The sequence below is a fragment of the Eptatretus burgeri genome, chromosome 8 (assembly GCF_056783735.1).
Source record: "Eptatretus burgeri isolate ZD-2024b chromosome 8, Ebu_testis_v1, whole genome shotgun sequence".
NCBI classification, from domain to species: domain Eukaryota; kingdom Metazoa; phylum Chordata; class Myxini; order Myxiniformes; family Myxinidae; genus Eptatretus; species Eptatretus burgeri.
Window position 1 is genome coordinate 14503341 of NC_140968.1, and position 22318 is coordinate 14525658.

At 43.3% G+C, this 22318-nt stretch overlaps 1 protein-coding gene across 3 annotated transcripts in view; it reads left to right on the top strand.

Annotated features, from left to right (window-relative positions):
• DRG2 (developmentally regulated GTP binding protein 2) overlaps positions 1-17960 on the top strand; it is a 32781-nt gene extending 14821 nt beyond the window's left edge. For 2 of the 3 annotated variants that reach the window (XM_085890996.1, XM_085890997.1), the window contains 10 exons: positions 626-686; positions 864-954; positions 5457-5529; positions 5618-5708; positions 6841-6938; positions 8473-8549; positions 11353-11441; positions 11760-11818; positions 13392-13445; positions 17454-17960. In XM_085890996.1, the coding sequence (XP_085747122.1) occupies positions 626-686; positions 864-954; positions 5457-5529; positions 5618-5708; positions 6841-6938; positions 8473-8549; positions 11353-11441; positions 11760-11818; positions 13392-13445; positions 17454-17540 (780 nt within the window). In that variant the 3' untranslated portion in view covers positions 17541-17960. The remainder of the gene's footprint in view (positions 1-625; positions 687-863; positions 955-5456; positions 5530-5617; positions 5709-6840; positions 6939-8472; positions 8550-11352; positions 11442-11759; positions 11819-13391; positions 13446-17453) is intronic. The other variant, XM_085890998.1, reaches the window with a different exon arrangement.
• The last annotated feature ends 4358 nt before the right edge of the window (positions 17961-22318 follow it).

A 22318-nucleotide genomic window follows, 5' to 3' on the forward strand; every position in this document is an offset into this window, starting at 1 on the left:
CGGTTTCGAGCGTGTCCACAAACTTCCCATTCTCGGCTCTCGGCGTAGTTCTTACCTTTACACGTGGTCGTAAGACCCTGCTTTCACCTTTCTCGAGGGGAGAGGGGGTGGGTTGGATTTGCTGGTTTGCAGAGCTTCAAACATTTTATTAAAGGAAACTCAGACAGATTACAAAGGGAGGCAATTTATAGGGTTAATGTGGGAGGGAGTTCGACACTTCGTGTGGAAGAGAGGGACCACGTTTATTTAGCTTTTGAACACACTTGGACACGTCGTATCATTCTGCAGTCTACATAGAAACCACACACATATGTTCGACGCTTATTAATGAAATAACGAGTCTATCTTGCTCCTGTTACCCCCCCCCCTCCCCCCTCACTCCCCCTGTGGCCATTTCTGCAACAATATCTTGAGTAATGTAAAACATAACTGCTGCAAGTTGGCACAAACTGAGCCATTCTGCACCAACTGTGTGTGCACACGTGTTTGTTATGGAGGAAGGTCACAATTTACCATGATTTCTACCCCTTTTGCCCCCTTGATCTTTTTTTTTATGGATCGATTGATTGTCTTTTGGCTGCTAATAGGAGTTTAATTGTAGAATGTGTGCCTTTCTATTCTGCAGTACAATGGTGCAAACATCCAACTGTTGGACCTACCTGGAATAATAGAAGGGGCATCACAAGGTACAGACAACAAAAATGACTCCAAGAAAAGGGAGACCTTAACCATATTAGAAATGGATTATGGACGCTCTTGAAACATTCTAATTATTCTGCCCTGGAAATATTTCTGGCACCACGGTCAGGCTCTTCGCTACAGTGCTGGCAGGTTATCGTGTGTTTTGTTTGCTTTTCACGTAGGAAAGGGCCGAGGAAGACAGGTGATCGCCGTGGCACGGACATCCGATGTTGTAATCATGATGCTGGATGCTACCAAGGGTAGTATACAGAGGTGGATGTGATGCATCAGCATGCAGTTTATTGGGTGGAAAAATGCTTCTGATGTAACGCCCCCCCCCACCCCCTCTGCCCCCTCTCAAAAAAAAAAAACAGACTGCAATTTGGAGCAAAAGTTTCATTCATCTTAATTGAAGGACACTGGATTCGTTTTCTGAATGAGTTCCGAATTGCACTTCCCATACCGGTGATCGTGTCAAAGAACGTTTTTGTCAACTCGTGCTTCCGTGCCTGCCGACCGTCGGGTGTGGCCAGCCGTTTCGTGAACACTTGAGCCAAGCTTCCGTAATTCTGGTACCTTGCCTGAAGGCAGACTTGATGCTGTCAATGCAGCCTCGCAGCAAGAATTACATTCGGTGGCTTGCCATTTCCTTCCCAGTGGTGGTTAGGGCAGGAATTCGGAATTTGACCTGGTTCTGTCGATAGTTCGCCAACTTTTCACGAAGGACACCGTTGGGTCTTTAACCTCCACCAACTAATGCCCGTCAACAGACGGGACGCCCGTCTAACGTCCATCCGAGGAGCGGCACGCCTGTTAAACACCGGCGTGACAGTTTATAGCTGGGTCGGGATTCAAACCCAGGCTAGACAGCTTAGACGTGAGTATGCATCCCTCAGCCATCCTGCCAGCTCATCTAAATTGCTTAACCACTTTGCTATTTATGTTGATGTATAATTATATGTATTAGACAATGCTTTATTATATAATGACTATTCGTCGAGTTAACTGAAAATATAATCATTTATCCATTGGAATCCAAATTTCATTGTCCACTAGAACAAATGGAACTGTCCATCGGCAATGAGGTGACTCATCTGAATGACAAGTGAGGAGCTGGATTTGCGCTTTAGTTTATCTTTAGTTTCAGATTCCATAAGAAACTAGAAGGGCACTCGGTAGAGCGCATACCTCCGCCAGGTAATGCCTGATCCACGAGAACATGTTGGGCCAAATACATGTTTGAAATATCATGCTATGCAGTGCTATATCGTTTGCAGCCCTATCTTTCAATGCTGAAGAATCACTCAAAAAATTAAATATTTCTCTTATCCACATCCAGATTCTGATCTTCATCAAAATCGGATCGTTTCTTCCTTGTCACACTCCCAACCTGTCCACTAAGTTTCATCTGAATGCGTGCATAACTTTTTGAGATATTATGCTATATATCGGTTTAGCTCGAACTCTCAATGGTGAAGAATCGCTTTAAAAAAATTATCAGATTCGGATCTTCACCAAAATTAAATCATTTCTTCCTTGTCGTACACCCGTGTCCACCAAGTTTCATTCGAACCCATCCACAACTTTTTGAGATTTCGTGCAAACAAATAAACAGAGGGGTGAAAACATAACTTCCTTCACCTTTGGTGGTGGAGGTAACAAACAACATTTGGGGTTTGGGTGGGGGCTGGGAGGGGGAGGGTGCAGTGCAGTTTAATTTTAGAATAACATGAACAATAACAACAAGATATTGTGTAGTTATTCCAGAACTTTCCAATGGCATCGATTAATTATATATTTTTTTAATATGCCTTATCGACAACGTAACAGTACTTGTAGTTAGGGAATTTTAGCAAATTGTATTGACCGTCTGTGAAAAAATTGCTTACCAAAAAATTTCTTCACCAACATATTCATCGAGGTGTTTACTAATACCTCTCAATTAGTGCAAACCAAAATCCTTGTGGAAAATTCTGGGGAGCCAATCAAAGTTCGGGTGCTCAGAGGGCCTGCGCGAAAAAATGGGAAAATTAACTTTTGCCAATATTGACTTGTGGGATGTCTAACTAGGGGTTTTTTGAGGTGCTGAATCAATACCAACCATTATTTTTGAGAAAAAAAACACTCCTTGATCATATAAAATGTATTTTATTGACATTTTTAACAGAACTGTGCTCAATGGAAATGTTGCTTCGTCAGCTTTTACAAACTAATTCATCAAACTCCCCAGTATCTTCCTCACTCCTCTTGTCATCCAGCTGGTTTATGTTCAGGCAAGAGTTACCATGACAGATGCCGCAAGCAGAAATACACTTGACTCCTTGCTTTTTACAGCAGCACCTGAGTGAGCTGCAGTCCCCCACACAGTTGCAGCTGGCAAACGTCAGGAGGTAGTTTGGTACAATGGGGTCTGTAGAAGGGACTGGTGCATATCCTTGCTCAGGAAGTTGCCATCCATAGTCCTGGGCATCCAACGATGGACTTTGCAGCATCAGCCAGTCTCTAGTCTGGAGGTAAGCTCGGAGAGAGTGCTGTGCCACAGCTCCTGTTGTCGTGGGGGGGGGGGGGAGGAGTTTCTCAGGTTTTATGCTTCCAGTAGCAGCTCGCTTGCTGAAGATGTCGAATCTCAAGTCTTCCAAGTCTTTGGAGGATTCCCCATGGAACATGAGCTTGAAAAGATCACAGCCTGCTTTAATGATATCACCTTTCTCAGCTCAGATGTCCATAAACACGTCCATTGCCCTCTCTGCTTCATCAGTCTTGCAGAGCTTGCTTAGCAAAGTTGGTTTGCTAAACCCAAAAATTGCAGACACTGTATCGCAGCCAGAGAAGCTGTGCAAGAAGATGAGATACCTCCGGTATATCTCTGGGAGGGCCTCGCGGATCTTTCCGACATCGTAAGATGTTTCTTTGGCTGTCGTGAGGAAGATCGGATGGTCTGCAACATGATGAATCAGCATAACCAGGACATCTGTGTCCTCAGCCCTCACCTTGACAGGGGACTCTCTTGCCTCATCTCGAGCTGCGCGGACGATGGAGGTGTCGGCATCATCGGAGCATTGCTGTTCACTGATTCCATTCCTACTAAATGTCCCAGCATTGAACAGAACGAGCTGGGCTTTGTTGTTCTTGTTATCGAGGAACTTTTCTCTTGCAATGATGATTTTGAGATCCAGACGAATCTGAATGTCACAGCATGCATTCTTTGTTTGTCTCAAGTGGTCATGGTCCTTGGTGGAGCTGCCATATCCGTCAAAGACCACCGTTATCCAGAGGCGATGGCTCCCCATGGACTTCACAAACCGGAGGTAGCTCTCGGCAACATCCTTCCAAGTAAGGTTAGCCTCCCACTTGACATTGTGCAGGAGCCACCCACCATCAACCACAAGGCCTGTGCAGGGGGTTGTTCGACAAGTGCCACACATACCTTCAGGGACCTTGCTAGGGCAGCCTTGTCTGGCTTTCGCAACTTTTGCTTTTTGTCAAACAGAGACATCGGTGTTGGCGTCAACTCAAAGCGCAGAGCTTCTTTGGTCTTGACTTCACGCTCACTGATGACAATGAGGCAGTTATAGCTGGCGTTATAGCTGTCCATAGCTTCAGTGAATAGCTTCAGTGAGTCAATGACCAGCTTCTCGCCATTGACTTTGGGTCCAGATCTGAGGCTTGCAAGTGATTTGACCTTGTGTTTGGTTAACATTGCATCCACAAGTTTTCCCATCCATCTTAGCCTGTATGGCTCTGCCAACTTCTTATGCTTGATCAGCGTTGACTTGGTCTTCGGGAGTGCTGCTGAACCAGTTGAGAAGGACACCAGAGTCTTCTTGTCCCATGTGTCATCAAAAGGGTTGACTTCCTCCAACCACCCAACTATGGTGTTGACAGCATCGTTATCTCTCTTCATTTGGGCTCTTAACGTCGGTGTGGACAGGTACCCCACATTTGACCATACTTCTTTCTAGCTCTTGGTGAATGAACGAGAAGTGGTTCAGAGTCTGAACCCAAGACTTGTGAGAAGACTCATTCCGAAAGCGGCCTCTGTTTAGACCACCGGAGGATTTTGCCTCACGCATGAGTGTGGTTTTTATCGTGATGTCGGTCCATGTGCCGGACCATTCATGGTCTGAGAACCTGAATTCCACTGAGCATGAACACAAGTATAACCAACAATATAGCAGTGGTTTCAAAAATGTTGTATGCTGGTTTCAGCACAATTTGAACAATCTGAATGAATTGAGCCAAATTACCACAAAACAGTCTGAGATACCTAAAAATGTATTGTATCAATATTTTACGGTCAGGGATTCATTTTTCCTCAAATCTAATGGTTGGAATCAATTCAGCACCCCAGAAAATCCCTAGTTAGACATCCCACAAGTCAATATTGGCAAAAGTTCATTTTTCCGATTTTTTTTTTTTTATTTTTTTTTTTATTTTTTTTTTGCACAGACCCTCTGAGCACCCGAACTTTGATTGCCTCCCCAGAATTTTCCACAAGGATTTGGGTTTGCACTAATTGATAGGTGTTAGTAGACACCTAGGTGAATACGTCGGTGAAAAAAAATTTTGGTAAGCAATTTTTTCACAGATGGTCAATACAATTTGCTAAAATTCCCTAACTATTGCATTAATAAGGCAGTTTGTTTTTAAAAGTGATTGTTACATGGTTGGTACTTCCGAATTACCTGGATTTCTCATCGGTACGTGGTTTAATATTCGCAGCATGACTGAACTGACTGAACATCATCCGGGGGGGGGGGTTCTGTTATTCACAGGGCCTTGTTGGAGAAAGAGCTCGAAGCTGTTGGCATCCGTCTTAACAAATCCAAACCACACATCTACTTCAAGGTAATGGCCTGATGTTTTGACAGTGAATTAATTTTATCACACAGTGAAGTAATTTCTGGGATGTAATGTGCAATTTGCCTTTTCGCAGCAAAAAAAGGGAGGCGGCATTGCCTTCAACTCAACGGTGCCTCTTACCATGTGTTCGGAAAAGCTGTGCCAACTCATCCTGCATGAGTACAGTATCCTTGATGGAACAAGGGCGCGATCTAACCATGCTCAATGAGAGCATCTCAAGACGTGTTCTTTAGACCCTCCGAACACGTCATGTCTGATTAGCCATATAGCAGTATTTTTTAAATTATCTTTATGATTATTAATACCATAGCAGAGTACCCACCCTAAGGGCGATCTTGTTCCAAGCACGCAGCACGTTCTTCAAACGCATCCCTTTATTTGGGCGGTGTATCGGCAACGGACCACTGGTTCGATCGCTACCAAAAATTAAAACAGCCCGGGTTGCGTTTATGGAGCGAAAACGTGCGTGTACTGCTCATGTTCATGTATCGTTAATCCTGGTCATACGGCTCGGATAGTTCCAATTGCATCCACCCTCTGCCCAAATGCCAAAGATGGGTGAATTTATTTATTTGTTTATTTTCCCGAAACTTGATGGGATCAAACGAAACTTGCACACGCATAACTTCAGGGTGCCCTCGTTAATCCCTGAAAGTTTCAGCTTCCTCGGTCAAATTTCCTGGGAGTAGATGAAATGTACATCCACTTGCTCCATTATATATGGATGTATTGAAAGGCAAGTTTTAGATGAACATGAAAAAATTTTTTTTTTCACAACAAACCCACCCCCCCCCCCCAAAAAAAAAAAAAAACACGTGTATTTTACGTGCATCTGGTCTTGCATGATATCGGCGTCATTCCATTGGAACAAATGTAAACCATCCCGGACACTCTGACCTTAATCTCAAGAGAGATTGTCTTACCAGCGTATCAATAATCCTGCAATTGGATTGTCACGCATGCGAGTATGCACGCAGCCCTTGTTTACGTTGCGAGAGCGAAAGGTGCATTCGAGTGTCGTGGTCGGAGCATCCCTCACTCGCACCCAGTCGGCACAGGTTTGTATCTCATACACTGTGGCATGATATCTTTGTGCGTGTCAGTCATCCTTTCCCCCAAAATAATTGTGGGCATTTAGGGTGTTTATAATTGGACCAAAACACTCGTGCTTCGCATTTAGAATGGGTTGTCTGTAATTGTGCTAATAATGTGCGAGTCATACAACGGTCCGTTGCTTTTTGGGTACAGCGGTAATTGCACATCCATGAAAACGGCATCCTTCACCCCACACTTCAGAAATCTTCAACGCCGAGGTATTGTTGCGTGAAGATAGTTCGACCGACGACTTCATCGACGTCATTGTTGGGAACCGTGTTTATCTTCCCTGCATTTACGTAAGGACAGCTGTTTGCAGCCGTGAGGTCGATCGCAGCAGCCTTTTCCTGCAAGTTGCTGGTGCTTCGGAAAGTGCACCAGTATATGGCAAAGTTGTTCTGACGTCGTCCTTTACTTTGAGCTCCTTGTTATTTTTATGTACATTTTAATTTAATTTCAAATGTGCCACATTTTTGCACAGGTGCAGATTTCCTTCTCATTTGTAAAGGTTGAACGCGTTTGAGCGACGTTTTCTGAAGGTTTTTCTTCGAAAGTCTTGATTCGAGATGCAAAGCTGTTTGAGTGCCAATTGTTGCTAATACGCCTGGTGTTTGCGTCATGGTTCGGGTGGTGGGCTTGGGATCCTAGGATCCTGAGTTCAAATCCCACTCGGCTGTTGAATTAATACCAGGTGCGGTTGACTCTGCCTGTCGTCCTTCCGAGGTTGGCAAAATGAGTGCCAGCTTGCTGGTATCCTGTGTCGGAGTGGTTACCTGTCCAGGGTTGTGCCCAATAGCCAAGGAGACTGCTTAGGCAGCACCAACGCTCTGCACAGAGTATGGTCCCGATGGATGGATTTTATTATAATATCTGTCTGTTTATTGCCGACAGGTCATAATTCTAAACCGACCATCATGAAACTTTACCAAGTCGTAGGGGCAGTTTTCAACTGAGAAGCCTATTGATTTTTGAGGTCAAAGGACATGAGATCAGATTTCTAAAATCGTCGTTTTTCATCCGATTGACTTGAAAATGAAACAGGATTTGCATATTGCATCACTGAATTGGGAAACCAACTTATTTTTGAGAAAAGGTCAAAGGTCAACTCGAGGTCAAACTTCTAAACTATTTCAATCTGAAAAATAATTATTTTTCATCTGATTGACCTGTGCTTTGATTAAGATTGTCAATTTTAATCTTTTTTTAAATGGACAGTTTGATGTATCCATGGAAACCTTTGGAGGGGGGGGGGTTAGATCTTGCAAGTGTCGTGCTCTGCACGACGTCTTTTTCTTGTTTGCCTGTCTGTGTGCAGGATATCTCAAAAAGTTGTGGACGGTTTCAGATGAAATTGTGGACAGGTTCGGTGTGTGACAAGGATGAACGGATTGGATTTTGGTGAAGATCCGGATCTGGCGACCAGAATTTTATAAGTGATTCTTCACCATTGAGAGATATGGCGAAACTATATATAGCACGATATGTCAAGTTGTGCTGGGATTTAGCCGAAACCTGGTGAACAGGTTGGGTGGTGACGAGGACAAATTTATTTGATTTTGGTGAATATCTAAATCCAGATCCGGATACGAGAATTTGATTGATTTTTAAAGTGATTCTTCACCATTCAGGGATTGAGCCAAAAACGATATCTCGCATGATATTTCAAAAATCTATTGGGCCTGATGTGTTCTCGTGGATCAGGCATTGCATGGCGGAGGTATGCGCTCCATCAATTTCCCTTCTCGTTTTATCTGTATCTATCCATTTAGATTGCTGTGTACTTGTGTTGTTGCGCACATCTGATGTTCTTTAGATCGTGATCTGTCTTGACAGGTTTATAACAAGATCGACCAGATCTCCATGGAAGAGGTGCAGAAACTTGCTCATGAACCCTCTAGTGTTGTTATTAGGTTGGTAACTGCCTCATCTGGTCTTGTAATGTTAATTTGAATCGAGAGGAATTGACAACTTGAAAACGTACTTTAATGGTGCAAGTTCACAACTCATTTTCCATATCTCACCGATGATTGCAGATGTTGCGAACATGCTGTTCCAGCTTGGTTTCAAGATGAAAAAAAAAATGATGCTTTTTTTTTTTTTTTCCAGCTATGGGACAATCGAGTAGTGTTCCTTATAATCGGCACATTGGGCATAAAGCGCACAAAGCCAGAACTACGTTCTATATTCCTATTGGTTTATTGCTATGGCCATGAAAATGGCATCAGGAAATGTTCCGTCTGTAGCATAACCACAAGATAGAGATCGGCTTAGTCTGGGTTAGAGCAACAACATGATGCTGAAGCTGTCACAGAAACGTGACGTTTGAGCAGAGGTGTGCCTGGCCTGCATTGTGTCGGCCTTCAATACTGCCTCGTTGCTCATCTGCAATGGCTTGCAAAAGTATACAACTCAAACCATTCTGCAAACTCTCAGAGACCGTTCAGCACAGATTGATAAACTGCCATCGTGGGCATTTGAGGTCATTCCCAGCCTCGCAGTGTATCCTTATCAGTTAATAGGCTCTCATCGGACATATCACATGACAGAAAGTGTGGTTGTGATTATATATGCATACCGAAATATGTGGAGTGTGACGAGCACTCCCCCGATCTCCAATGGACATAAAGTCCCACACCAAAGCGTCACCTGCAATCCGCAGGCCTCAGCCTGCCGACTCTGTCAAACAGACAAAGATTCCATGGTCAACATCAGTTAACCATCAAATGGAGCCTTCTACCAGGTTTTCGGGCTTGTTTGCCTTTTACGGGTAAAACAGGATTATGTTCTTTGCGGATAATGCGGTTTTACCGTGGGAGACACAATCCGCGGCGATGCTCACCATAACAGCCAGGAGGTGCGATTTGATGTTCATATGACGAATGTGGTCATCATTGGTTAGATATTTATCGGTATGCTGTCCTGATGAGGGAAAATAAGCCCGAAACCTGGATCGGTGGCTCTGTTTGGTGTTTAACTGATGTTGACCATGTAATCCTTGTCTGTTTGACAGAGTTGCCGGGCTGAGGCCTCTGGGTTGGAGGTGATGCTTTGGTGTCAGACTTTATGTCCATTGGAGATTGAGGGAGTGCTCATCACACTCCACCTATTTCGATTTACCCGCCTCTCGCACCACGTGCCTTCTGGTAAAATGGTTTACATTAGTGGGAACAATCATCTGGGTGGCAGACGGATGGTTGTCCTTTGCAGATTACGCAGTTTTACCGTGAGACATTATCCACGGTGATGCTCACCATAACAGCCAGGAGGTGCGATCATTTATTTATTTATATATACGTGTACGTCCAAATACCGGGCGGAGTGGCGTGCGCCTGTAATCCGGCTACTCGGAGGCTTTGGGTTGGAGGATTGCTTGAGGACGGGAGCTCTGCGTTGGGCTACGCTATGAGAGGCAGCCCGGAATCATGGCGAAACCCAATCCTTATCCCTGTGTCATAAGAGGTGAATAGGGTTGCGTCAGGAAGGGCATCTGGCGTAAAACCTATGCCAAATCAGTATGCGGATCATAACGGATGATCCGCTGTGGCGACCCCTAACGGGAGCAGCCGAAAGACGAACAACAACATATGCATGTACGTCCAGGTGGTGGACAAAAAAAAATGGAAACATCTGGATAAATGAGGAATACCAAGCAATGGCTTCCACATGGGTGTGGCCCATGTGTTAATTAAGTAAATAACATCCCAGCATGCTTTGGGTCATGCATAAAAATGCTGCCCAGGCCGAGTTGCCTATAGTAATGGCTGCAAGAGATCTCCCACCCCCATGCCCCCATCCACAGAGCATGTGTGGTTGCCCAATGGTTTGATGAGCATGACAATGATGTTGTCCATATGTCATGGCCTTCTCAGTCTCCAGGTCTGAACCCAATCAAGCATTTATGGGATGTTCTGGAATGACGCCTGAGACAGCGTTTTCCACCTCCATCAAACGGGTTTGAGTTGATTGATTTTTCTCGTGGAAGAATGGTGCGCCATCCCTCCTGCAGAATTCCAGAACCTGGTGGACTCTACTATGGCGCATACAGACCGTACCTGTTGGCCTAACGCCCAATTAAGCGACTTTACATTGGTGTTTCCATTTTTTTTTTTAACTTATCTGGAATTGGAATTCCAGATAAGGTATTGTCATCGTGCACCGTCCGTCCGTCTCCTGTTTCGACTTCTCCGGTCAAACCGCAGGGCTGATCCAGCTGAAATTTGGCAGCAACGCTCCACAAGTGATTTGGTAATTGGGATTGCAAAGCTCATTCCAGTCACTTGACTTTACGGAGGTCAAAATGACGGTCTTGGTAAATTATTTCAGAAATCTTCTTCTCCAGACCCACCAGTCAGAATGCTTCCAAATTTGGGCGCCAACATTAAGCCAGGGTCCAGATAAGCTGTAGATCCATGAGATTTGCTATGATCTCTCTTTATAATTGGTTTTCTTGGAGCTATAAAGAACATCAGTGGAGTTTGTGTTTTAACAACGAACTGTTCAGGACTTCTGCACATCACAAGGGGTCACTTTCAAATTCAACCGAGCATGCAGGACTATTTCCTTCTCGAAGTATTGTGTTTTGGTCAATGTGCAAGTCTCGCTTTAGTTTCCTCCCTTCTTTGCCCCTTCCAAACTCATGTTATGCATTATTCTTCCCAGTTTATAATTCATTCCCCCTCCCCTTCTTCTTCCCATCCGGTTGCCGCTGTGAAGCTGTGAAATGAAATTGAACTTGGACTTCTTGCTGGAAGTCATTTGGGACTACTTGGCTCTAATTCGAGTGTACACAAAGAAACGTGGAGGTGAGCAAATTCAAACGACGTAACTCTGCTCTTTGTATTGTCGAACTACGTGAGGGTGATCATTTTCATTATTTTAAATAGAATGTAAAGGTCACCACCCAATTAGTGACGAGCCTGTTGCCTTCGTCATGAGATTCATTGTAGCTCGTCGAGTGATGTCCGGTATGATTACGTGTGTTACAAAACAGCCTGGTAAGTTTGGTCTGATAAATGCACGTCGTCAAATCGACCGACGAGCCTGTAAAAATAATTTAATAAATACGAGCACAGACATTGCTCATTCTCTCCAATTCCTCCTTTTTTCATGCAATGCTGCAGAGAGGCCAGACTTTGAGGGGGGCCTCATCCTCCGAAGAGCAGCCACTGTTGAACACGTGGTAAGGGTTTGCTGCAGCAATTAATAGTTTTGATTGCATTGCATTGCATGGTGCTTGTCGTGGACAGGAACTGTACATTCTGAGAAATCGGGCAGCATGACAAGTGAACACTGCATTCTTTGTTGCCTCGTCAAGGCTGTCATGGTGGAATCATTTTCATGCCCCTCCCAGCTCAAAGCTGGAGGTATTATTTTCAGGTTGGCTGTGCATCCGTTATTAGTTGTTTGTTACTATATCATTTGTTAACCACTTGGGATTTCAAGCAAAATTAACACAAAGTATAGAGTGTACTGCAAAGATTGTATTTTATGTTGATTATATTTTGTTTTGTTTTTTTTTATGATTATATTTTTGGTTCAGAAGGTTTAAGGGCATGTGACTTTCTTTTTATTTAAAAAAATTTTTTTTGTGTACATTGACGAGGCTCGTATGAGAGCTAACGCACTATGCACAGCAAGGGGGTCATGAGACGAGGGGTTGGAGTGGAAAGGACAAAACAGTGGGGAACAGAGACATTAGGAGATCTGTGGAAGGGAAAGGGATGGGTGGGGTACATGGGGTATACAAGATGAACATTACTGGGACTTTCAGGAAGGATAGCAGGGAATTTGAAGGAGGTGGGCTTGGGTGGATTAACGGGGATAGAAAAGATCGAGGTTTTGGATGGGGGAAGATGAGAGGTGGTGGTGAACGGTTGTTTCGAAGGCTTGGAGGGAAGAATGGGATTGAAGAGAGTGTGGGAGTTTGTTCCAAAGGCAGGAAAAAAGAAGAATAAAAGAGTGAAGGTGAGCAGTGATTTGTGATTTTGGTAGTTTTACCAGAAGGGGGTGCTGGCGGACTTTTGAACGCTGTGCGGAAATATGGTGGGGACAAATCGCAAGCAGAGCAGGGGGGTGGGGGAGGCGAGACCGGAGAGAAGACTGAAGAAGACAGAAAGACCACTGACCTGCCCTGCAGTGAGAGTGAGAGAGGCCCAAAGACTCAGTCTCATCGCGGGAGATACCATTGATCCTAAATGCCTTGGTTTCTACAGCGTGAAACCGAGAAAGGTGGGAGGCAGGAGCACCAGCCCAGAGGGGAGAGCAGTACTCCATCAGGTTGTGGACTAAAGCTTTGTATGTGGTCAGGAGCTCAGGTGGGCCGAGGAAGGACTTTGCACGACGGAGGATACCCACTCGGCGACTGGCTTTGGAGGCCAGTTTGGAAATGTGGCTTTCCCATGAAAGATCATGGCAGATTATTGATTGTTACCGTAATAATTTGTGAACCACAGATTGGATTTCGACCAATAGGTACAAGTAGGGACTGGTAATACAAAGTAAAACAGATTCGATTTTTGGTTCAACAGGTCAGAGGTCAAAGGTGATGTGACCTCTCATTGAAAATTTTGCAGACCATAACTTGAGTTGAAGTATCTAATGTTGTTTGTTCTGCCTCTCTCTCTTTGTCTCTCATGTGATCTTGAATTGAGATCAAATGTAACAGCTGGTGTTGACATATAACACGGACGGGGGCATATCCATCATCGCATTCACGTCAAATTCAATACATCTTTTCCCCAACCCCCCTACAGTGCCACACCATACACAGAACCTTGGTGAGCCAGTTCAAGTACTGCTTGGTCTGGGTAAGTTAGGCACCAAGGCTTTTCATTGATACTTCTGTAATTGGAAGTTTAGGTGTTTTATATGTGAAAAAATTATGACAAGACTTGGGTGATTTTTTTTTTTTTTTGTGCTAAAAATGAATGCAGGATGATGGCGCTCTATAAGTGCTACCACATGTCCAGTTTTCCCGAGACGTCCTCCTTTTCGGTCCTTAAATCTCCATCTGGCTGTTTGTTTGTTTTTCAAATATCGAAAAATATCTGGGATTTTGCTTTTTATTTTTTATTTTTGTCAACTTTATTTAAACGGTTAAACCGTGTTTGTACATTTTCTTACGGTGATAAAATAATACGATTGTGTAATGTTTGGACCAGGACAGTTTGGTCCAAGTCTGTACTACTCTGTCGTGGCGTAATGGACGTGTTCGAACATCACCATCCACGCGTCCACTTCCTGTCCAACCTCGCAGTGAGCGAGAGAGTCCAGTGGCGTGCTCGGTCCGCAACTCAGTGCCTTTTCTGAGTCCGTACCATACACACTTGTTTGATTTTCTTCAAGAACTCTTTATTTGATGTTTTATTTTTCTACCCCTCCAAACACAACGCCAAAAGGAAAGTCTAAATTCCATGAAGAACTAAAGACAAAATTTCCATTTTTTCAAAGTGGTTGAGAAGAATCGGAAGCAGAGTGCTTGGTCTGAAGAGCTGGTGCATCCGTCGCTGTGCTAAAATAAAGGTGATATTGATTTACATTCGCACGTGGACTCGGCCGAGCACAATATTTACAGTCACGATTCAGGATTTTGACTGGAAGAACGGCGGTTTGCAGTCAAAATTGATCGAGGTCCGGAACGCACCGAATGAGACCGCCCATACGATCGCTCTACACGTAAAGTAAACTCTTAAAGTGTCATCTCTTTTTTTTTCGGAGTGTCCCTTTAAAAAATTTTTTTAATGAAAGTTCAAATATGATAACCCATGCTGTTTCTACAGGGTGAGTCACAAAAATGTCCCCGATTTGAAAGAAATTATGTATTACCAAAAATCTTCGGTTGAATCAGCATTCAAATGGTTTGTGACAAATGTATTTTGACATTATTATTTATTACAGGTAACCAATGACAACTAACAGAGGAGCGAATCTTCATTGTCTCAAAGAATATAGAGGTGAAATCCGTGGTCAATGGGAGTGCCACGTGCATTCAGAAGACTATTCCATAGATTTAATGCACCAACTCCAGACTACACAGGATGTCGTATAGTTTTGAAATTGAGAGGCACGTGCTCTGAAGAACAATAATGCACAAGGCACATTTCACATGAAATTAGAGTGTTAGTCGGATCGCAAGACTGTCCCTTACAAAATGAAATTGATATTGCAGTTAACCGCAGGTCATGAGTGTCAACTTCTTTAATTTTGTGTGCAATTCAGTAGGATTATCCATCCATCCATCCATCCATCCATCCATCGGGACCATAATCTGTGCAGAGCGTTGGTGCTGCCTAAGTGGTTTCCTTGGCTATTGGGCACAATCCTAAACGGGCCACCACTCCGACACAAGATACCAGCATGATGGCACTCATTTTGCCAACCTAGGAAGGATGACAGGCAGAGTCAACCCCACCTGGTATTAATTCGACAGCCAAGGGGGATTTGAACTCAGGATCCTGGGATCCCAAAGCCCACCACCCTAACCATGAAGCCAACACAAGGCATATTATTGATCAAGCAGGAATTAACATATACGATATGATTTTCAGCGACAACCGTGTTTACTTGAATGGTTTGGAGGAAACAAACAGAATTGTCAGTTTTGGGGCACGGATAAACCAGTCTACTTAGTTCTCAGCTACCTCGTCACTCCCCCCAAAATAACGATATGTTTCAGTAGTAGTCGGATTTACGGTCCTTACTTTTCTGAAGATCAGGATACTGAGGAAAAGGTGGCGGTGAATGCGGAACATTACGTACACATGTTGAACACATTTTTCTGGAGTCGAATGACAAACATTTCTGGTTCTTCATTTCAACAGGAAGGAGCAACTGCACATACTGAGCTTGCTTGTCCATGCAGTGGCTCAACAATCACTTTCCTGGCAGATCAATTTCCCACCGATCTGAGTTTCCTGGACCTCCACAATTTCCGACCTCTCGCATTTAGATTTTTTTTCTCTCTATGAGGACTTGTTCAGGAAAACGTTTTCAAAGTGAACCAAATTAACATTCTTGAAATCAGATGCTGTGGCTTGGGCTGTCTCCAGTCTCACGTGAAACACTTCAGTCTGGAGTCAGACGATTCAATATGTATCCGTAAGTGTGCAGAACTTGGAGGACAGTTCAAACATTATTGTCAAACAAAACTTTGAGTTCCTTTATGCATTATATATATATATATTGATCAGAGATTGCTGCCCGTTCGTCTGTTTGCGGTTGACGCTATTGGCTATGTGAGGCTCAGTGCAATGTGATTGGCTCTTGGCAAGATTGATTAAGTTGTGTCAGCTTAATAAAAAAGCTGATATTTGACATCTGATTACATATTTGACAATCTAAACTCGTGGCTCAAATAACTGTCAAAATCTAGAGTGAAATTGGATAAAATTTTGGAAAAAGCGATTTCTTTCTAACCCGATGTAATTAAATAATCGGGTCCGCACGGACGGTAAGGTAAAATGGCTCCAAAATTCATTTTTTCACTCTTTTAAAGGTAATTATTGTAAGTCTGATTTTATATTTTTACATTTTACATTTTTAACGTATAAATACAACATGGAATCACAGTTTGTTTATTAACAGTGTGTTAAGATACAACCTGACTGAATGACCGCGAGGTACCTACACTCGCCTCCAAGCTGTGTAGCTAGCCTGGGTTTGAATCTCAACCGAACTATAAAATGTCGCCCTGGTGTTTCACAGACTGGGTGAATCATCAATGTGTGGACGATAAAGACCCCCTCGGTGTCCTTCACGATGAGTGGGCGAGCTATCGCTGGCACCCTGGCCAAATTGCAAATTCCTGCTCGAACTACTGCTGGAAAAGCAATGGCAAACCACCCAGTACGTAACCCTGACTCGTGAAGCTGTTTTGGCAGCACAGATGCTCAGTAACGAGTATGGTACATCAAATGTCAAATAAGTTACAACTGAATTGCGATAAAAGGAAATTAAAGCTGTTTGAAAAGGATTGAGCATGGACATATGGAGAGTGGAGGGAACGAACGTGGAGAGAGGGGGAGGGGAGAGAGAGAGAGTCCGGTAGGGAGGGGAGAGGGTGAGAGAGAGGAGGGGGTTTGTCCTTTATATCTATCCTGCCCACCCCATTGTTTGTCTTTCAGTTCCACTGTTGGTGTCTATCCGTTTAGTGTTCTAGCTCTTGCATGAGCTTTGACTATAAACAAAAAAGTCATAGGTTGGCAACCATTGTACAGGCTTCATGGGCTGCATGATCTCTTTCTGTGTTCAATTCCTTGGAAAGGAAGTCATCAATTATATATTGTGAACCGGGGTGTCTCTCCGTGCTTTCATCTGTCTCCTCTTTTCGGCGGCCACTTCTCGCGCTGCATTGAAAAGCTCAACATTCACTTTTGAAATCACCGGAGAACAGATGTGAGTAATGTTGATGCCAAATCTTAGTTTGCAACCAGGATATTTTTCCCTCATTTTAGACAAATCCAACCTCCGCCGCCCTATGTTGCAACACCATTTTGTGGTGGGTGGTTTAAGTAGCTCAGAGCTTTAGCTCTGCATAAAACCAAGAGTGCAACACAATTGACCTTTTTAAAGTTCATGAAATATTATTTCAATTGATAGATTAACTCAAACTTTCCCCGTCACCGGGAACAGGTACTTTTCCTGATGAAGTGTATGATCGTGTTTTAAAAAGAGCAGATTTAACAAACAATTAAATTGGGTACATTTTTGTGACTAACCCTGTATTTGCAAGGTCGTGATTGGTGTCTGCTGCTAAATAATAACAAAAAAAAAACTATTTATTTATTTAACCTTTCCCTTCCTTTGTCATGGTGCAGGGTACAAGCACCAAGTACAGTCCTCAGCGTGTTGGGTTGAACCACCGAATGGAGCACGACGATGTTATCCAGGTGGTAAAGAAATGAGTAACACACACACACACACACACACACACACACACACACACACACACACACACACACACACACACACACACACACACACACACACACACACACACATACACACACACACACACACACACACACACACACACACACACACACACACACACACACACACACTTCGGGCATGAGTTTGTCATCACTCGCACATACTTTTGTACAATCACCTTATTTAACTGTTCATGCAATAATAAGTTGCTTCTCATCTATGACCACTTCATTTATCTTGTCCACCTGTACTCATGATTCTGCCAATTCTCTGAGGTTTTACTCTTTGCAATTTATAATGCTTGCACGCAAGTTTCAACTAATTCTGGAGTGTCTGCTTTACTCTGGAATGTCTGTTGAGGAATAAAGATACGATGGAAGTAAAACTCGAAAGGTCTTTCTTAAATTTGTCGTATTTCTGTAAAGCACATCATGATCGAGGACTGTCAGGATAGCCTCGAGGTATGCACACTTGCCTCTGAACTACCGAACCTGGGTTTGAATCTCGGCCGAGCTACAAACTGACGTCCTGGTGTTTCGCATGCAACGCGGTACATCGGGAAGGACGTTGAGCCAGAGGACCCATCTGCTAGCTTTTATGGTTGAGGGGTGTTAACAATCACGAGGTGTCTTTAAACAAAGACAAGTTTGAAGACGACTATTGTTCACGAGCGGTATTTGACGATGTACATTGTTTCAGAAGTCAAGGATGAGACAATGTGATAATGTTTGACCAAGTTATAAAAACTATCAACATGATGTGGTATGAGTGACAGGTTATTAGCTGCAAAATGTCGAAAACCCGGTTTCGTTCAACAACTTTCAAAATTTGACCTTTGCTTAACCTTTAAAGGTCACAAAACAATGTTGTGGACATTAAAATAAGGAAACAGGATACGTGCTATAGCTTATTGGAGTTAGTTCATCGAAGAAGGTCGAAAACCCGGTTCGATTCCCACAACTTTGAAAATTTGACTTTTTTGAACTTTAAAGGTCAAAGGTCAAGGATTATGACCTTTGGTGCAAAACTTCCTCTGGAACATCCCAGGAACAACATAACGTCATATAGGCTATATGGCATTTCACACTCCTCGGATTATCCATACTTTGATGAAATCAGCGTAAAAAACAAACTTGAAGGGGGCGCCACGGGCAAGGTGTTCGAGATAGAGCAAAATGGTTTCAAGACTTTAGGTGGGGAATGACCTCAAGATTAGGCATAAAAAATATTGTCATCCGAGCTCTCAAAGTTTGGGCGGTCATATGATTTTTATGTCAAAATTCGAAATTTTCTAAGTTTGTGACCTTGTGACCTTGACCTTGGGACAAAAATGAAAAATCGAGCTCTGTGGGGCTATGCAGGTGCCATTGGGCTAACCAAATACCGAAACCCTGCCAGATTCGCCAAACCCCTCAGAGAAAATGGATTTTTATGTCAAAATTCGCAATTTTCTAAGTTTGTGACCTTTTGACCTTGGGATGAAAATGAAAAATCAAGCTCCGTGGGGCTATGCAGGTGCCATTGGACTAACCAAATACCAAAACTCCTGCCAGATTCGACAAACCCTCTAGGAGAAGATGTAAATTGAAATCGTCTTCCCCCTAAAAACACAATTCGCAATTTTCTAAGTTCGTGACCTTTTGACTTTGGGACGAAAATGAAAAATCGAGCTCCGTGGGGCTATGCAGGTGCCATTGGACTAACCAAATACCAAAACTCCTGCCAGATTTGACAAACCCCCTAGGAGAAGATGCAAATTGAAATCGGCTACCCCCTAAAAACACATGGTTTTTGGGCGTGGCTCTGCCCATAATGGGCGCACCACGTCCATTTTTTTTTTGTATACCTTGTCGAGGCTCGTATGAGAGCTAACACACAACTCGCAGCAAGGGGGCATGAGACAAGAGGGGCGGGAGTGGAAGGGACAAAACAGTGGGGAACAGACACATTAGGTGAACTGTGGAAGGGAGAGGGATGGGGATGGGACTGAGAACATGGCGAAGAGAAGATGGATATTACAGGGACTTTCAGGAAGGAAAGCAGGGGAATTGAAGGAAATGGGCTTGGGTGGATTATCGGGGGTAGAAAAGATTGAGGATTTGGATGGGGGAAGATAAGAGGTGGTGGTGAACAGCTGTTTTGAAAGCCTGGAGGGAAGAATGGGAAAGAATAGAGTGAGGAAGTTTATTCCAAAGTTTGGGAAAAAAGAGGAATGAAAGAGTGAAGATGAGCAGTGATTCGTGATTTTGGTAGTTTTACCAGAAGGGGGTTGTTGGCGGACCTTGAGCGCCCTGTGGAAATGTGGTGGGGACAAATCGCAGAGAGAGCAGGGGGCAAGGCTGGAGAGGAGTCGGTAGAAGACAGAAAGACCACCGACCAACCTGCGGTGATTGAGTGAGAGGCCCAAAGACTCAGCTTCATTGCGGGAGATGCCGATGATCTTAAATGCCCTGGTTTCGACAGCGTGAAGCCGAGAAAGGTGGGAGGCAGGAGCACAAGCCCAGAGGGGAGAGCAGTACTCCATCAGGCGACGGATAAAAGCTTTGTAAGTGGTCAGGAGCTCAAGAGGGCCGAGGAAGGACTTTGCACGACGGAGGATTCCCAGTCGGCGACTGGCTTTTGAGGCGAGGTTGGAAATGTGACTCCCAGGAAAGGTCATGGCAGATAGTGAGACCCAGAAGCTTGAAAGAAAAGACTTCTTCCAGAGGATTGTTGAGAAAGTGGATGGGGGGGGTTTTCTAAACGGTCCTTTCGAAGAGACATAGTGAGAGTGTGAGATTTGTCTGGATTGAAAGACATGTTCCACGTGTTGGACCAGTTTGTGATTTTATCCAGATCTGCAGTGAGCGAAGAAGCTGCTGCTTGCCGGTCTGAGGGATGACAGATGGTACGGCAGAGGGTGGAGTCATCGGCAAAGAGAAATAGAGGATTTTCCAGAGAGTCGGAGAGATCATTGATGAAAACCAGAAAAAGAACAGGGCCCAGAACGCTACCTTGAGGAACTCCAGCCTCCTCCATTCTCCTCCATTCTCAGGAAAACACAACTACATCATGATATAAACCTCCCACCAAAATTTTTTATCAAGATCAGATCAAAACCCACGGAGCTATGCTCGGGACAGACAGACAGACAGACAGACATACAGACAGACAGACACAACAATAACGAATATAGTGGTCACTTATTTTTTTCGTGAAGCAATTACACGAATTATCGCTGGCACCCTGAAGAAATTGCTAATTACCAGCAACAGCCGCTAATTGACCTGACGACATCACCCCACAATTGCTCAGGCTGTGCTGATGAACTGTCTGGTATTTTAACTTTCTTATTTCATTGGTCACTTGGCGTCTGTCAGGTGCCATGTATTTTTCAAGAACGATTGTTGTACCTATTCCAAAGCGATACCCAGTTATTTGCCTGAATAATTATAGGTCGATGGCACTTGGATCCATTATTTTGAAGACATTTGAATGTCTTGTACTCATGTCTTACAAATCTGTTCTTCCGGCATTGTTCAATCTTTTTCAGTTCGTGTACCGTGTAAATCATTCTGTCAGTGATGCGGTTGCACTCGTTTTCCATTATGTGTTGCACACCTTAATAAAGCTCGTTTCACTTGCGCTCGGCTTTTTTTTTTTAAATAGATTTTAGTTTTGCTTTTAATAACAATTTACCGTTGAACTTGCATATGAAGTTACTTCCACTTCTTGATGGTTCTTTGTGCAAATGGATTTTTACCACAGGAGAAGTGAAAAGGGGGTTAAGCCATCAATTCACTTCCGTCTGTCTCTGTCTACAAATATCAATTTATGGTCGAGCAACAACTTTATTTCAATTGAATGCTATATTTTGAACATGAATTGGAAAATGAACTTGTAGTTTTGCTGCACTTCACCTTGGAATCGTACATGTGCAGAGATGATCGAGATTATTTTTGACTCTGTCTGCTTGTCTGGCAATCATACAAAATTTAAAATCCTTCGAAACAGCAAACTTTTTTTATTTTTTTATTTTTTTTAAGGTCATCATAAAGGACACAAACAGGCACGATGAATGAATGTAACGTGTTAAATAATATATCAGGTGGTGTATAAGACACTGCATCAACTGCGGTAAATTTCCCCAAAAATATTTTTTACAACTATTAAAATTTTTCTTTTATTTCAATTGAATTCTATACTTAAATACCATATAACAAATTTCCTGGCACTTTCAAAAACCTTCTGTTTATCAGTACTTGGAAATATATTCATGCTATCAAGACTGCGTGGGGTAAGGTGTTCTCTCAACTCTCCAGTTGACATTTTATCTGATAGGCTACAAATCATTAGACTGGGATCTCGCTTTTCAGGTTCGATCACATTGAATACTTGCACTCCTCAAGGATACGTACTAAGCCGTTTATTGAATTCTCTTTTTCATTGGTCTTCATGGCCTTGTAGCATAACTGCCTGCTGTATTGCTTGAGCATTAGCTTACCTTTTCACCAAGCCCAGATGTGCTTGAACCAGGGCAGGGATTATGTGTTTGTTATTATTCTTGCCAAATGATATGACTTGTTATTGTTGTGAATATTATTAATTAATTTCCACAGGATATGCTTTGTTACAATGTTCTTTTTATTTGTTTATTTTGTAATTAGAATACCATACCATGGAAGGACCTATTAAGCTGCTCTATACACCTTAACATGGGAATTATTCCAGTTTCTTTGTAGTTAATTAGCCAAATCAACTCAGAAGGTCA